We start from the raw sequence: 17,384 nt of genomic DNA, 5'->3' as shown, positions 1-17,384 counted from the left end.
CTTATTGTGAGAACCTTGAGAACCAATGTGAACACTACCTAAAATAGCTAAAAAAAACCTAACCCCCTCCCCCCCCCCCAAAAAAAAAACCTAAACCCCCCCCCCCCACCCCCCCCCCCCAAGCTAAATGCTAAAAACTAAAACCCCCAAAAAAACCTAAAAAAAAGCCTAAACCCCCCTCCCCCACCCCCCAAAAACCTAAACCCCCCCACCCACCCCCCCAAAGCTAAAATGCTAAAAACTAAACCCCCCAAAAAACCTAAAAAAATAAAAAAAAATCTAAAAAAAAAAATTTTATATATATATTTTTTATGCTCAAACGCTACTTTTAGTGGCCAAAAAAAAAAAAATTTTAATTTTTTTTTTGCTTCGAAAAGTAGCGATTTTTATATAAAAAATGTTAAAAAAAAAATTTTGTGTGATTTTTAGCTATTTTTAGGCATTTTTGGTGTGTTCACACTGGTTATCGCGGTTCTCACAATAAGAGGTGGTTCTCGCATGATCTTTTCCCTATATATATATATATATATATATATGTATATATATATAGGGGAAGGTTCAAATGAAAACCACTAGTTATTGTGAAAACTCGAAAACTAATTAAAAAAGCCAAAAAAACATACCAATTTTTTTTTTCATACCAATTTTCGCCACTTTTTATATAAAAAAATTTTTCAAAAAAAAAAAAATTGTAGTGCACATGTGTAATACTACACATGTGTATGTGTACTACAAAAAAAATTTAAGAAAAGTTTTTTTATATAAGAAAACCTGCGATTTATATAAAAAAATTGAAAAAAAATTGGTGTGTTTTTTAGGCTTTTTTTAGTTAGTTTTCGAGTTTTCACAATAAAGTGGTTTTCATTTTAAACATCCCCTATATATATATATATATATATATATATATATATATATATATATAGAAACAGGATCAGGAGAGAACGCCTCAAAGTGTGAGAACGGTGAGAACGATTCTCAGCCACAAGATCTTAGTGGTTTGTGGCTGAGATTGATGCGGTGGCATTTTTGTAAATAATAGGGGTCTTGGAACTACCAGGAGTGGTAAAATAGGAAGATCCAAACAAAGGTGCACATGCTAATCACATGCCATTTTCCCCCATTATATTTAAACGACAATAACTTTTTTTAAACGTGATTATTTTTCGAAAAAAATTACACCATAAAACTCAGCGTTTTTTTATCTTTCTAGTGACTATACTATTGATATACTTTTCGAAAAAAATTAACTGGGTTTTATGGCGTTTTTCTGAACTGGGTGTTTTATGGCGTTTTAGGCTAGGTATATTCATGGCGTTTTTCTGAACTAGGTGTTTTTATGGCGTTTTAACTAGGTATTTTGTTTACACTTGTTCACACTATAAGTTACACTTTGGACCCTGAAAATATAGCTTTTTTTGTTATGGCGTTTTAACTAGGAGCTGGCTTGAAACTAATTAAATACTTGTGTTTACACTTGTTCACACTATAAGTTACACTTTGGACCCTGAAAATATAGTTTTTTTTTGTTATGGCGTTTTAACTAGGAGCTGACTTGAAACTAATTAAATACTTGTGTTAACAGTTGTTTACACTTGTTCACACTATAAGTTACGCTTTGGACCCTGAAAATATAGCTTTTTTTGTTATGACGTTTTAACTAGGAGCTGGCTAAAAAAACTAATTAAATACTTGTGTTCACACTTGTTCACACTATAAGTTACACTTTGGACCCTGAAAATATAGCTTTTTTTTTGTTATGGCGTTTTAACTAGGAGCTGGCTCAAAAAAAACTAATTAAATACTTGTGTTCACACTTGTTTACACTTGTTCACACTATAAGTTACACTTTGGACCCTGAAAATATAGCTTTTTTTGTTATGGTGTTTTAACTAGGAGCTGGCTAAAAAATGATTTTTTTTGAGCTGTTGTAATTTATAGCTCAAAAAAATAGCTTTTTTATGGCATTCAAAAAAAATGGTTTTTTTGAGTGTTTTATGGCGTTAAAAAAATGGTTTTTTTGAGCTGTTGTAAATTATAGCTTAAAAAATAGCTTTTGAGTGTTTGGCCTTTTTAATGAATTGGGTGTTTTTATAGCGTTTTATTTTGAACACCCAGTTCATGTGAGTGGGTTTTTTTGACAATATTACCCCTTAGTGTAATTTAACATCAATGTCACATGTCACGACCAAAATCGTTCTCACCGTTCTCACACTTTTCGCCGTTCTCTCTAATCCTGACCCTATATATATATATATATATATATATATATATATATATATATATATATATATATATATATATATATATATATATATATATATATATATATTAAGAGCGCAGTTTTGTAAGTTATGAGGTACTTTTTATGACAGTTTTCATTCCCGACACTTTACAAGTTATTCTGGACATTTAAACCGTATTTCTGCATAGTATTTTGATGTTTATTTGCTGATTTTTTATGAATTCTGCATAATTCTGCATTTAAAGTGTGTTTCGGGTACTTTTTAGTATCGGTTTTAGCTTTCGGAAAGTGTTTATATTAACCTTTGTTCACCTACTTAGTTTCCAATGTATTTTTGATGTTGGACCTACTTCTAAGTCCTAAATCTATTGTCTGATTTTTTTCTGCAGACATGCTGACGCAGCTTGTCTAACCGGTAAGCTTACTAATCAATTAGACGCAACGCTTAAAGTATTGTACGATGTGACAGTTAATATATGAAACATGCATGAATTCAATTGTATATCAAATAAGCAAATAACGTTGACGTGTACTCACATAAATGTAGGTAATAAATATTAATTAAAATAGTACGGAAATTACCGGTTTTGGGCCAGTTGTCACACTAAAATCATGAAGCAGATAAATCCTTAAACTTGAAATCCTAGGAAACCCTATACGCGAAGAAGTAAACGGGTCCGAGCTATCGGTCACCCAATCTACCCACCAACGACTAGCTAATAACCTAGCAAACCTAATTCTCCTCTCGAATCACTAGGCAAGGATGCAAGTTTTAATTAGTTTATTTTAATTCTTGATTAACTTGATTTATTTCTAAAGTCAAGATTCAAACCAAAAACCCTAAGATTACCGATTCAAACTGAAATCTAAGTCTAGGGAATATTTCTATATGCCTAAACTACTGATTTTAACAACCAAGAATCAATCAAACAAGTTCAACATGCAAAATAACAACACGGACATCTAGTTCATCTCAACCTAAGTAGTTTAGAAGTTTAGCTACTCATAATATTCAAGAACACAACTAAATCAAGTCTGAAAACAATAGAAATCATGGTTCAAACCAAATTAAATACGAAGAACTAATGTTTAACGAACCCAATACGCTCCAAACACGAACCAAATGCTTCCAAGACCTTTGATCAGCTTCAAGATGCTCCAAGATCATCCTCAACTTGCCCTTTGCCGTCTGGTATGCGAGATATGCAAACCCTAAGGTCGTAAGGTTTTAAAAGCTATTTTTTTCGCAAAACCGATATGGATACGGACCATATGGCCCTACGGCTTACGGTCCGTAAGGCTAACCAAAATCATGTTCCGTGTCCCTCTTGCGGACCGTATGGCCCGAAGGCTTACTGTCCGTAAGGCTTCAATAAAAATTTTAATCTCCACTACTTATGGACCGTATGGGTATATTGCTTACGGTCCGTAAGCCTTCCTGACCAGCAGATTTCATTACTTGAACATCACTTTCCGACACGCTTTTCCGTGCTCTCTACTTCGTCCGTTTTCCTCTGTTTTCACCGCAGAATTAACCGGTTTTTCACCAATTCCTGCCAATTCATAATTTAACCAAATCAGTATCGAAAACTCAGGAAAATCATAAACAAACCACTCAAAACATAGGGAATTGTATACGTAAAAATGTGTATAATTCTAAACACATCAGTGTTGTTTAGATTGAAGTTTGGAATGAAGGTGTAGTTTGGAAAGATAAAGGACTTTGGGGCATAGCGTTGATTGAAATAGAGATGCCGCTTAAATGAAAAGTGTTGCTTTAAAAACAAGTGGATGTCGATTAAGTATGAGTAATTATTTTTCCAGGAAATAACAGAATATTAAATAATAACAGATAATAATATTTCAGCTCTTTATTTATTACTATTCGGTTACAACAAGTCAGGTTTTAGGATTTGTTTTTTACGGATGGTACAGACAAATCATTTTCAAATTTCAAATAACCACCATAAATTCATTTACAAGCTACCACATACTGATTCCAAAACAAACCACAAACCATAATTTTGAGCAACCATGTTTTGGCATAAAAATCAAACAACCATACTCAAAAATATGTCTTACAAAGAAAGCTACCAAATAACAAAAGGAGCGAAAGAGTAACATGTCTTACAAAGAAACAGCCTATCACTATAGAGCAGAAAGCTACCAAATAACAAAAGGAGCAGAAGAGTAACATAGTAAGATAGAAAAATAGACAACTATTACATCATAAAACATATAGACGTAAGCATGGTTTCAAAAGTCGCTAGACGCCTCCTAGTTGGTCAAAGGGAAGTTAAGAGTACTCAGCCTAGGCGGAGAGTACTTAGTGAGTACTCGGACATGTTAAATTATAAAAAAAGTAGTTTTTAAAAATTAAATATATGTCAAATAACATAAATTTACTAATATTTATAACAAAATACGTGAAAATTATATTCATTTTTTAATATGATAGACATAGAGATTATGTTTTGTTTTTACTAAATTAAAAATTGTCTTATCTATATACCTAATTTCAGGCGGCGTCCTTTGGCGCTAAAGATGACGAGTTTTGTACTTAATGTTTGAAAATCCTACACATTACGTCTTTCGGCCCTAACCCAGTTAATTTTTTGGTTAAATCTAGCACCCAAGGGTATTTTAGTCTTTTTACCCATTTATTTATTATTATTTTAAAAAATAAAACAAAATATTGTTAAAAATCACTATAATTATTTTTTTTTAATCTCCCAAGATCCCACCACCACCTCAGCCACCCGCCCACCCCCCTGCACTGTCACGCCTAACACCACAACCACCCACCTTCAATCTAATCCACCATCAATCCGGTCACCACCAACCACTGGTATCTTGCAGAGAGGAAGGTAACTTCTGATCACAAGAAATTTGTTTTGGCTCCCTCTAAGAAGTTGATAATAATTATAATAATTCAAATTTCCTTAAAGCGGCACCAACTATATTCTAATGTGAACATGCCGAATTTTAAAATAAAGTTCAGTGGAAGATCCTTTGGAAAATCTTTGAAAACTATAATTAATGAATAACACACATATATAAAGGTTTTTTTTTTTCAAATCAGATAATAGTGAAACAGTGCCGGTAGAGTTCTTGTGACATAATTTGGGGTTCGACCTTAGTTACCTGGATAACAAACACCGGGAAAGACGAAACTCAAAGTCCAACGGCAAAGCAACTGGAATCTCGAAAGTTTTATTGTAGGTTTCTTTTAACTTGTGACCTCTCCTTCAATCTCCACCACCAATCCCGTCACCATTCCACCACCATCAACCACCCACCACCATGTGAAAGGCACATAACCATACTTAACCAAAAAGATTTACTGGGTTAAAGGACATAACGTGCAAGATTTTGAAACATAAAGTACATAACTAGTAAACTTTTACGCCAAAGGACACCGCCTTAAAAATGATGTATAAATAAAGGACAAAACTTGTAACTTACTCTTTATTATTTTTTTTTTAAGTCAAACTCGGCCTAAGTTTACCTACTAGATCCGATTCTAACCAAGGTTGATCATGTTTGATCAATTTCGAGTAATTGGGTGGAGTTGAAGAAAGTCACCTTGGCAGGCTACCTTGTAGCGCTTACTCGGGGAGTACTCGGCCTTGGAGACCTTGTTTTACAACCATGGACATAAATACATCAAGATAATCATCCGCAAAGTCCACCTTAAGTGTATCAAAATCTAGGCCCTAAAACATAGCTAGGCAAAATAAAACCATTTCTACAAAAATTCTGGAGGGTTTTACAATTTCATAAGCAATAAGATATGGGTTATAATCTACCAGACAAAACATTTTAAGGGGTAAAGACCGTTAAGTTTCTTGACCCGATGACAATATCCCAAGCCACAAGATTTCCAGATGTGTTCGGTCAGAAGGTCATAACATTTTCTGATACCCATCTAGCATTCCATGGATCTGTAGAAAACAAATATATATACAAAATGAGCTATTTAACCGCAGTCCGTACGCCCCAAATGAAGGTTTTAACAGGAAAAATATGTCGTTGACTACCTTTGACTTAGTCGCTGTCACTGGATGAAAGATATCTCTTTGTATCAAATGATTGATTCCTTGAAGAATCAGGATCAGGTGCTGTGAACCGCATAGGTGCAAAGGCTGGGCAAGCAATAAAACATCAATTGTTGAGTATGGCTATAGTAAATAATTTTGTTATTGGATTTAATTATTTGCAACTTAACTACGGAAAACTTTACTCATATTTCACACAAAAAGTAAAAACTCGTTCATTTTCTGTTAATTCCGTAAACAATCAAAATTTGTCACACTTAATTATTTGATTATCTGATGATTACAACCTATAAGAGTATCCAAACACTATCTGCTACAGCCCATTTTACTGCAGCTGCTTATCTAACCATAATTATTTAGAATCACAACCACTTTCAGATCATACATTCCCACCCCCAACATAGGAAACTTAAACACATAGGGAAATATTATAGAATGCTAGGGATGTAGAAAACTATGGGAAAACCCGAAACCAAAAATGTTTGGTTATTCATGTATGGGACTGGGTATTTAGTTAATTGTAAAAAAAATGGTCGATTTGACTTTGAGAGTTGGAACGGGTATGCTATTAGGTGATGCCCGTCCTATTGCCCAAAACCGATCCCATATCCACTTACCTGCATCAACACCGAACATACAATATAATTCTATAATACTAACTTTTATTAAACAAAATGGTATTTTGATATTATTACAAAACGAAAAATTATTAAGATAATAGAATTTTAATAAGTGTAGCCGAGTATTTGATATTTCAAGTCGGTTTTTTTGGGTGAGCTTACGAGTGGCCGAGTGGGTTTCAGCTTTCAAGTAATGGAAAGCCTAACGGATAAATTATTTTACAAAATTGTAAACAAGCCTTGGTTTCAAAAAGCGAGAAGCGTACAAAAGCGACAAGGTATAAAACTGAGGCGCAAAAGCGGCTGGGTTTTTGTACCCGAGGCACAAGGTGATTAGATGAAAAAAATGTATATGCCCCATAGATTTTTAACATCCCTTATCCAAAATTAATCTGTATATATGATTTTACCTACATGTACAAGCCAAAAAAACCTATTGTATAACAGTTTGCTGCACAAAAATCTGATAAATGCCAAAAAAGTGTGCCTCAGATGCGCTTCCTGTATTTTGTGCGCCTTGTGTAGCCTGAGGCGCAGAAAACAGGCATACGATATTCCGGTTTGATGGGTAATGACAATGAGTAACGGGTACCCAACTGGTATGGGATACGGTTTTACAATCTAGTATGGGACTAGGATTACCAAAACTAGTCCCATACGCATCGAGATCTTTGAAGAAGGCTTGCATGTTAATCCCAACAAAATGAAGTACATGTATACAAATGGCTGATAATACAAGAAGTGTGATAACAAGATCTTGTAAAACTATATATTTATAGGGTTAGAAGCATAAATCTAAATCTGATAGGCGCAATGTGAGATGATCAATTAACATAGTACAAATGTATAACTAGTAAATGTGTAGATTAACAACTGACCTTTATCTCTCATTCTTCTCTGGCGATCAAATTCAAACTTATCTCTGATGATGCCTACTTTTTCCATTGAACCTCCCTGCGGCTGCTGCTGCCTATTTCTCCCAAAAGTATGATTCTGCTTTCAAAAGTCAAGCAGGTTTTAGTAAATTTACATACAGCTTACCAGGTTAGCATAGCATAGCAAAACAATACCTTTGTTTCCTCAGCATGAGGTTGCCTTGTGCTGCAAAACAGAATCCATGAATTTAAAATGTCAATAGTGAAGACAGAGAAATAATCTCTTGCTTAGAAATCAGGTAGTGGTCAGTTAACAACAGATTTAGTTGAAGATCGGTTTAACTAATCAGAATATATTATATAGGATCAACCAGCCCATTTATGAAGATGTAAGTCGAGGCTAGCTAAGCTAGGGTTAGGTTGAAATAAGAAAAAGTAATTGAATAATAATGTGCAGTTGAACCTGTAGGGTGAAAAGTCCTGATTGTCATCTTCGGCGGAATCATAAGGTGCACGCTCTTGAGCATGTTTTTTGGAGTAACCCTCATCCCAGTATAGCCTCTCCCAATTTTCCCTAAGCTCCTGATAAAGCTCCATGTATTTTTTGCACCAGGGTTGTTCATGCTCCTACCAAACAAACAAACAATCATATCTCCTAATTCACAAACAAACCCTAGCTAGCTAGCTAGCTAGCAGATCAACTGGAGGGAGAGAGACTAACAAGAAGAGAATCCTTGAGAACAAGGCGAGTGCGGCGCATAAACTGTTCACGGAGCTGCTTACGGCGTTTGTTAGGAATATTATCTCTAGGGATAACGAATCTCTCTCTAGGGGGGACGTTGTCTCCGATTTCATGCATTTCTCCATCGACTACCCACCACTCAGACTTGTCATTCTCGGTTTTCCTCACTCTAGATTTACGGCTTCCAGACAGAGCTCTTGTTGATTCTCGTCCCACCGCCTGGAGAAGAGGCCTCCGCAACCGCCCTACCCAAACCATTGATGACGATGATGATGGCAAAACAAAACTTCGTGCTCGGACTCACAACACATTCACCACAAGTACCGATTGTAAGACTAAGGGGAGTGGAGCATCCTTTTGATAGGGTGTCTTGCGACACGTGGCGCCACGTCATATTAGAGGATTTTGACCAAAAAAGGGGGAGTGGGGCAATGTTGCTGGGTGGGGCGTCTTGCGACACATGAATTGATTTATAAAGGTGGGATGTATTAAAAAAAAAACTTGGGCCAAACTATCCGTTGCCAACGGATATATGCATGGGAAATGAAAAAGTTGGGGCGATCTGCTGGAGACGGGCTGGAGGGGGACGCCACCCAAGACGCCAAGGGGGGCGGTGTTCCAGGCGACTCCGGGCGACTCGGGTGGGGAGTCGCCCCACTCCCTTCAGTCTAACGTACTTGAGGGGTTTTATTTAGTTAGGTGCTAAGGACGAATAAACTGGGTTGAAAATCAGAGGTAGGAAAGGCATAGGATCCTACTAGTAATCGATTTCTAAAGACACGACTGACAAGGATTTGCTAAGAGAAGCTAGATCTCATCCCAGTCTCACTAATGCTACCAACAATCCCAAATTAGGCATTTAAAACACAACGGTTTTATGGCTTCGGTTCACCTCCCAGTCTCACCTACTAATATGCTAAGGTACCTAAGATTAGATCTCCTTTTATTCTGACTAATCACAATACACCCGAAGATGTAAATAGGTTATCTATCTACTATGGTTTTAACTTGGATTTCCTAGGATCTAAAGACTACTATGATGGATCACCTCCTGTTCTCACAAAACCCGTAGGGGGTGTCAACCATGTCGGGTTGATGGGTTAGCGGGTTGACGGGTTACGGGTTGACGGGTTTGTGGGTTGAAATGTTCAACCCGAACCCGACCCATATTATCATTTGGGTCAAAGATTTCAACCCAACTCAATCCATATAAATTCGGGTAAACCCGAAATCGACACGTTTGACCCATATTTTTAAATGAGTCATACAAGTTGACGATTTCTAAGCAAGGTGTTGGATTTTAAGCGGGTTATCGATAACATGTTTAATGATGAGTATGAGTGTGACAAATAAATAATATAACGTGTCAAAACTAACATTATGATAACTAACCATGTGATGAAACAGTGGTTAACCGGAGGGTTAATTCACTAGTCTCGTCGAGTAGGGTTAATCCCTTCTTTCCTCGATCAATGGTCGGATCGTCCTCTAACCTGTCTCCTGCACAAGGAAACACACCGTGACTCGTAACAAGGAGGATGGGGTGGAGGTGCTCCTTGTTACCACTCTCCGGCGTGAGAATAAGTATTTGCTTGAGAACAAAGTGTGTGTTTAAGTAGTATGTGTGAGAGAGCAGATTAGCGTTACCTCAAACCTGGTTCGGGATGGGTATTTATAGCCGAAGAGCGAAGGAGGAGAGCCAAGAGGCTAGACTGACAACGCGTAGCCTTTTTGTAGGTGTGTCATGAGCGCAGGCCACGGAAGCGTTGGACGCATCCGGATGTGATGACACGTCCTTCTGCAGCTTTCAGTCCGTCTGCCAACTTTTCATGCATATGGGCTAGGCAGCTGACCGCTGTCAGTGCCCGGATATACCACTTACTGGTTTGGTCATCGAAGTCAAAGTGTCAGTTCCACTTGTATCGACAATAGGATGCGGTTTTGGACCGTATTGCTATGTGCGGTAACCGCAGTGATTACCGCATCCCTTGTTGTGACGAAAACACCCGTTTTCATACACAAGGTGAGTCTTCTCATCCTTTCCCGAGTGGGAAAGGAAACCGGGTTCGCGCGTGTCCACACGAACGCAGGTGAATCCTTGTCGATAGGGGTAATGAGCCGGGTGATGATCACTCACGGCCAAGCCTGGTGCGAGATTTGGGACCATACCCCTTTAAGTCCCCCCAGTCAAGTGTTGCTTCCTTGTGCAAGTTGTAAGTGGGTGGAATGCTGACTAATGGTCGAAAGGGTGTTCTTGAAATCAGTTTGGAGAAAATACTCGGCCGAGGCCTTTGCTCCTGCTTCATGTAAATCAATCTGGCGATTGATTGCTAATTGTGGAGCTGGTTGAGTAGAGTCGTCTAGCGACTGTATAGAACCGGTGAGCAAGTTCAGGCTGACACTGAAACATCTCGTGGTTTGTTGCGGTTTGGTGGCAGGCTGGTAGTGTGGTCTACCTTTTCTGATATCATCAAACAAGATAGTCACCTGTTAGTGCTTTGAACCAACCTTTGGGATGGCGACGGAAGATGAGTATGAACTCGCCATTACCTGCAACCGAAATAGAGCCCCTGCATCTGCCAATGCAAGTGTATTGAGCGCCTTGCTGGTGCTTTATGTTTATCAATTGGACATGAAATGATAATCCCTCTTTTAATGGGTGTTTCGTGTTCGTCAATTGGGCATCCGTCCTCAGGGTTTTAAGCGTCGAGTTGAGGTTACCCTGTTGATGTTGATGTCCTAGTTTGAGCGCTTGGTTGAAGCTTTCTTGTGATAGTATGTTAGGATCTGAGTTTCTTAGATTGTGTTAGTTTAATTAAATTGGAAGTGAAACAGAGATGAATTGCAGCGGAATAAATGAAATAACTTTTGATAACACAATCAATGGAAGAAAAGTTTAAGCAAACATGTTTAACATTTATTTGAGTGATTGTATTTGATTACAATAAACAATTCAAATGCATGCATGCATGATGTGCACAAAATGCAACATATAAATTACATCAATTGCGGCTTAAAACTAATCCTTTTTTTAATACTAATGTTGGAAAAAGTGTGCTTTTGTCTTCCTTTTGCATTTTCAGGATTAAATGAGCTCAAAATAATAAAAGAAGCAAAAAGACAGCAAAATCTAACATAAATACAAGAAATGGAACAAAAGTGATATGCCCGACCCCCCGACAGCATATTCCCAAGCAAAAGAAAGAAGACAGAAGACTGAACACGCCCCGTGCCCAGTGAGCACGGGGCCGTGCCCAAGTGCCAGCAGAAAAGACAAACTCATAGAAGCTTCTGTTGCCCACCACGGGGCCGTGCCCAGCGGACACGGGGGCGTGGTCAACTTCCTGCAGGCGCATTTATTGTAATTGCGAATTACAATTAATGAAGAGAGAGAGTCAGATGGACACGGGGCCGTGCCCAGCGGACACGGGGCCGTGCCCGAGCTTCTATTCAGCCTATAAATAGGAGTGTTTGGAGCTCTTGCAACTCATCCCTTGGCACACCACCTCTCTCACACTTCACCCACCGCCCACCACCACCATAACACCATCATCCACCACCATTATCCATTGTCCATCATAGAGTGTGTGAGTCGTCTCGGGATCCAAGATTTATCGTAAGAGTTCTTGACAATCAAAGGCCATGTTTGCCTAAGTCTCTTACATCACTTGGTGAAGACAAGTGTTTAGTGTAATACTTTTTATTTTTAATCTTTTGCACTTTTTAATTGGTTTTGTATTAATAAGTTTAATTACTAGTTTCTTATGTTGAAGGTGATTCTTCCTTATCGTTTGTCCGTGGTGTCTTGGCATTATTTTATTGTCTATATAAAATAAAAGATTTTCACCATTCATATCTCCACGGTCTATATGGAGGTATGTTGGCTACCTGGTCGGGGGTTTAGGGAACGATTTGGTAAGAGTCTTGCCATTGTTCCGTGTATAGATCCTGCAAAGGACCTGGGTCAAATTTAGTAGGACCTCCTTCAATACCCAAAGGTATTGGATGGTCGGGGGTCCAAACTCTTTGATCCCCTCATAAGTTAAACTACTATTAAAACTTTAACCCAGCTATTTAGGACTGTATCTCTGCTGACTCAGACTACTTAGCTGAAGGTAACGTCGCCTTCAAAAGAGGGGCCTACCACATTATGCATTAATAACTTAATTAATTATCTTTCAATAATCCGACCCTTTAGGATTGTATCCTTGCTGACTCAAACTACTGGTTGAGGGTAACGTTGCCTTCAAAAGAGGGGCCTACTACAATAACTAAGATAATCTCTTAAACAAGTGCAAAAGTGCGAAAATAATCAAAGGTTACACTACACACGAGTCGGATCCAAGTGATTCATCTTGTCTATCTGTTTTTACTTTTATTTTATTTTTCAGCATTTTAGTTAGTTTTATTTTCTTAGTTTAAAACCTTTTTCTAACATTTTGATTTGATTAGACGTTGAGGATAAACCGGTACTAAAAGCTCTTGTGTCCTTGGACGACCTCGGTATCTTACCAACACTATACTACGTCCACGATGGGTGCACTTGCCCATATGTGTGTTTAGTGTTAGTAAATATCGTGTTTTATAAATTTAAAACTTGGCTAAAAAGTGTAAAAAGGGCTTAAAATATATACCTAAAATATAACACACCGACACGCATCAAGTTTTTGGCGCCGCTGCCGGGGACACAAGGATTTTAAGAAAGTTAGGAATCAACGGCCTAATCAATTTTTTTATTTTTCTTTTTATTTTTTAGGATTTTCTTAATTTTTTAGCTTCTGCAGAACTCAGCACGGGTCGTGCCCGCTGAACACGCCCCCGTGCCCAATCATGGGAACTGCCAATCTTGTTTTAAGTCAAACAGTAAGCTGAACACGGGGCCGTGCCCACTCAACACGCCCCCGTGCCCACTCAACACGCCCCCGTGCCCAAGATTCAGTTACTGAAAACAGAACCGTAAGATCCCGACGGTTGCTAATTTCTAACACAAAAATGAGTGATAATGATCTTTTTTACTTTCGGCACTCTTATGGTACGTGGTGTCAATTATGTGGAGGCGATCATAAAGAATTAGAATGTTATTTTCTAAATTATAAGCCCCACTATATAGACCCATCGTCTGCCTGTAGCCTTAAGAGGGGCGAAAGTAAAAATAATCCTTATCTCTCCCTCGAAGGCGCCCAACCAGATATTCTAGGAGAAATGCTTCTTGATGAACTATTTCAACTAGAAGATCTAGTTTTTAATTGGTTAAAAGAACTTAAGATGGATTTCCTTAATTCATCTCAAGACGATTACCAAGAAGAGGTGTTGGGGTCGCATTCAAACAACCTCGCTGCTCCCGATAATACCTTCAACTCTAGCGAAGACTTGGACGATAGTCGTCCCTGTGCCGATTGTGCCGTGAAGGACTCCCCATCGACTTCGTTCGATGCATACATAGACCTGAGCGATTCGGCATACACCTTCTTTAACAAGAGCCCGGAAAAGGGTTGGACTTGTCCACCTACATTTAGCATAGGAATCACCCTCACCGACAACCTCTTGCGTTCTCGTCTTAATCTAGATCAATTAAAGTATCTTAGGCACTTTGGGGTTGTTCCATCCAGTAAGGAACCACCCGATCCGGATAAGTTCCTTGAAATAGACAAACTTCATAATCAGCCTTTCGACACGGGGCCGTGCCCAGCCAACACGCCCCCGTGTCCACCAAAAGATTCCTTTCTGACGTTACGTCAGAAAACGGACAAACTGTGTCAGGATCCTGCTTGCACACGGGGCCGTCTTCAGCCGACACAGGGCCGTGTCCAGCATGCTGTCGTTTTCTATAAATGCAGCCAAGATTCCTGCACATTTGGACCATCCAGGGACAGAGATTTGAAGGGATTTTCTCTCCTACCATCCTAGGCATGTTCTAAAAGAAGGTTCCAACAACCATCTTGTCCTTTCCTCTTTTATCCATTTCCTTCTTCTTCATCTTTCTCCAAAAACCTCCATTAAAGCTTGAGATTTCAAGCTTTATGGCAAAGATTATTGAGTTTTGTTCAAAGAATCTTGTTAAAAATAAGTTGTATAACATTGTTTTAAGTTACTATTGTTCAAAAAGGCTTCACAAGTTAGACAAATAACTTAAAACTTCAAGATTCCTTGTTTCAAAATTCTACAGAAAGGTGAACACGGGGTCGTGCTCATTGAGCACGGGGCCGTGTCCAAGGTACTGTTTCATTAAAATAAGCTGTTTTCGGTTTATTTTCGTAGAATGTCAAGTGAAAATAGTGGAACATCGTCCGTGCAATTAAGAAACAGTAGAAGTGGAAGGAGGCCTTCCATTGAAACTACCCTTGTACACTACGTCATGGCGCTACGGGAAGCTCTCGATGAAATGACTTCGGTAGAGGAGGTCCTAATAGACCGTATAAATTATCTTACGGTGGGGCTGGAAAATAGTTTTCAAGAGGTTAACCTCTTGCACCAGAGGTTAAATATTCTTGTAACACCTCCTATGGAACCCGTCCTCCCTCAAGAGGATTGGAACCTAGCACTTGGAGTCAACAACCCTACCGGATGGGGTAACATTCCAGCAGAGCCTCCTCTTGAAAATCTACAAGAAGTCCTGGTGGAAGTTGCACCTCCTCAAACCGACGCCAACGAGCCCTCCTTCCTCCTCCCGATGGAGATAGAGGAGTGGCCCGTCGACATATGAGGAGTCCATACCTGGAGGAAGGAGTTCTATGAAGCCGCATCCAACCGAGACTATTATCTTCTCGGAAATTTTGCTAATTAGAATAACTTGTAGGCTAGAACTCCTTGGTTTAAGCTTCTTGTGCTTACTTATCTAACTTACTAGCATTTTAGGACTATGTAATTCTCTCTATGACGGTTTTTAATGAAATGATGGTTTTAAGGTTTGGATAATGTTGTAATAAATACTCGTGATGGTAAAGGATAGCAAGGGAAACGAGAAACATAGCCCCATGCACGAAAACAGGGCCATCCGACAACAATTTCTTCATTACAGTAAGCTCAGCACGGGCCATGTCCACCCAACACAGCCCCGTGCTGCACACTCTGCAGAAAATTGCCCAGTTCAGGTAACTTGTGACAACCCTCACTAAACCAGGTTTCCGTACGACTTAATTAATAATAATTTACTGCTTAATTACTGTGCTTGCTTGAAATTACTGATGAACTGCTACTTGACTTCTGATACTTGTACATATCTGCATCATACTTTAATTACCGTCACTACATTATTTACACGCTGAACCTTAGTGACAAACATGATGCACAAAAGCATAGTAGCACTATGAACGGATAACCTATTGAACGTGCTGATAAAGCCAGCATCAGGCAGATATTGCCTCTAAGGCCTGTATGAGCCAGAAATATTTCACTACACCCATAGTGAGTGTAGGAATACAAGGGTTGTAGAACTGCGTCTCTAGGAATAAGTTACAATGACTGGATGTGCCTAAAACGTACACTAAGCACAAAATTCAGCACTTTAATTAACAACTCAGCTTCTAGCTAGCTAATAAAGTGCCAAAACATGAGAAAAATATTACTAGACACTTTCCAAAGTGCCAGGAATAAGTTGTGTCACTAAAAATGGTATTAACGACACTTTAAAGCTTTGTTAAACGCTTTAACGGATTACGATCCAACCAAACAACCGGACTTTGCCCGGGACATGAAAATATTGCCATTTACATTGTTTGTCTTTTTCTGAGCCAGTTAGGGTCCCTGAACACCCTAACACCCACTGTAATGCACTACACACTAGTAACGGGGTTAATCCCTAAACTAACTAACTTAACCTAACTATTATCTAATGATTAGTTGGAAATGAACCGAGAGCCCCCCCCCCCCCCCCTAACCAACCGTCCCCTAGAGGGGGACATACCTTGTCCTTCTTGAATATTTTATTTCCTCTTCTCTCATATCTAGAAAGCATGAAATCTATTGGTTAATAATCCTAAGTATTGTCTATAAGTAGTAGCATTTGCACATCATAATCATCCCTATCATTCACACTCCACAACTCAACAAAAACAACTCTCTCTCTCTCTCAAGAAACTCACGGCCAAACACCCTCTTGCACCCATCAATTTTTCGAGCCTTGATCTTCACATTCCAAGTCCATTCAAGCGTTAAGGATCACGTGTAAGAAGGCTTGGTGCATTCGGAAGGCGAAGGACCTCACTCTATTGATTTTAACCACTCTTTTTGCGTCTAGATTCTTCCCTAGCCTCGAGCTAGTGGTAAGTTGCTTAAATCACACTCTTGAACTACTTTGAAGTGGTTAAAATGATTTGTCACGATTAAAACTCGTAAACATACAAGATGAAGCACAAAAGTCTACTAAAAACACTAAAAATGATGGTTAAAAGCTTGTTTGATGTGTAAATCTTGTAGTATTTGATTTGTGTAGTTATATAGGCCCGATCTATGTTATGGTAGCTCGGATCATCGTTTAACCCGGATTGTTCATGACCATGAATCATGACATAAAGCTTGTTTAAGTGTAACAAGGGTTAAAAGATGAAACTCTACCACACACGAATCATGAATTTGTGTAAAAGCGATTTTGCTTGTGAAATAGTGTTTAAAACTAGTAGATCTACGGATCTACAAGTGGTATTTTCAAAGAACCAAGTATCAAAGAAATCATGTTTTCCAAAGACGGATCTCACACTAGCAAGAATGATTTTTAGAAAACACTAGTGTGTAAACACTAGTGTAGCACAAAGTTTCGACAAAATAACAATTTTTGTAAAAGATGACGAGAAGTTGTGAAGACGGAATTTCTTTAAAAGCAAGGTTTTTACGAAACCGGACTAATTTATA

General features: G+C 38.5%; 1 protein-coding gene and 1 long non-coding RNA gene across 2 annotated transcripts; both read right to left on the bottom strand.

Annotated features, from left to right (window-relative positions):
* Window positions 1-3,209: 3,209 nt before the first annotated feature.
* On the bottom strand, window positions 3,210-4,024 carry LOC118483941. The gene is made up of 2 exons (XR_004872499.1): window positions 3,881-4,024; window positions 3,210-3,795 (listed from the first exon to the last, which is right to left on the bottom strand). It is a non-coding gene; the product is annotated as an uncharacterized LOC118483941 (long non-coding RNA).
* Window positions 4,025-5,850: 1,826 nt separating this feature from the next.
* Window positions 5,851-8,878, bottom strand: LOC110879513. Its single transcript, XM_022127985.2, has 6 exons — window positions 8,517-8,878; window positions 8,259-8,422; window positions 7,991-8,021; window positions 7,799-7,913; window positions 6,283-6,387; window positions 5,851-6,186 (listed from the first exon to the last, which is right to left on the bottom strand). The coding sequence occupies exons 1-5, from the start codon at window positions 8,793-8,795 to the stop codon at window positions 6,290-6,292; spliced, it is 687 nt and encodes a 228-aa protein (XP_021983677.1). The 5' UTR covers window positions 8,796-8,878; the 3' UTR covers window positions 5,851-6,186; window positions 6,283-6,289.
* Between the last annotated feature and the right edge of the window lie 8,506 nt (window positions 8,879-17,384).

The sequence above is a fragment of the Helianthus annuus genome, chromosome 11, assembly GCF_002127325.2.
Source record: "Helianthus annuus cultivar XRQ/B chromosome 11, HanXRQr2.0-SUNRISE, whole genome shotgun sequence".
Lineage (NCBI taxonomy): Eukaryota > Viridiplantae > Streptophyta > Magnoliopsida > Asterales > Asteraceae > Helianthus > Helianthus annuus.
This window is presented reverse-complemented; position numbering and strand designations above follow the sequence as displayed.

Excerpts from the sequence above, each read along its gene's own strand:
- LOC110879513 (XM_022127985.2), bottom strand. The coding sequence starts at position 8,795 with ATGGTTTGGGTAGGGCGGTTGCGGAGGCCTCTTCTCCAGGCGGTGGGA. Across the intron at positions 8,423-8,516 it reads TTCTCAAGGATTCTCTTCTT|GAGCATGAACAACCCTGGTG; the intron begins GTTAGTCTCTCT and ends TTTGTTTGGTAG. Across the intron at positions 6,388-7,798 it reads GAGAAGAATGAGAGATAAAG|CCTTTGCACCTATGCGGTTC; the intron begins GTCAGTTGTTAA and ends TTGCTTGCCCAG.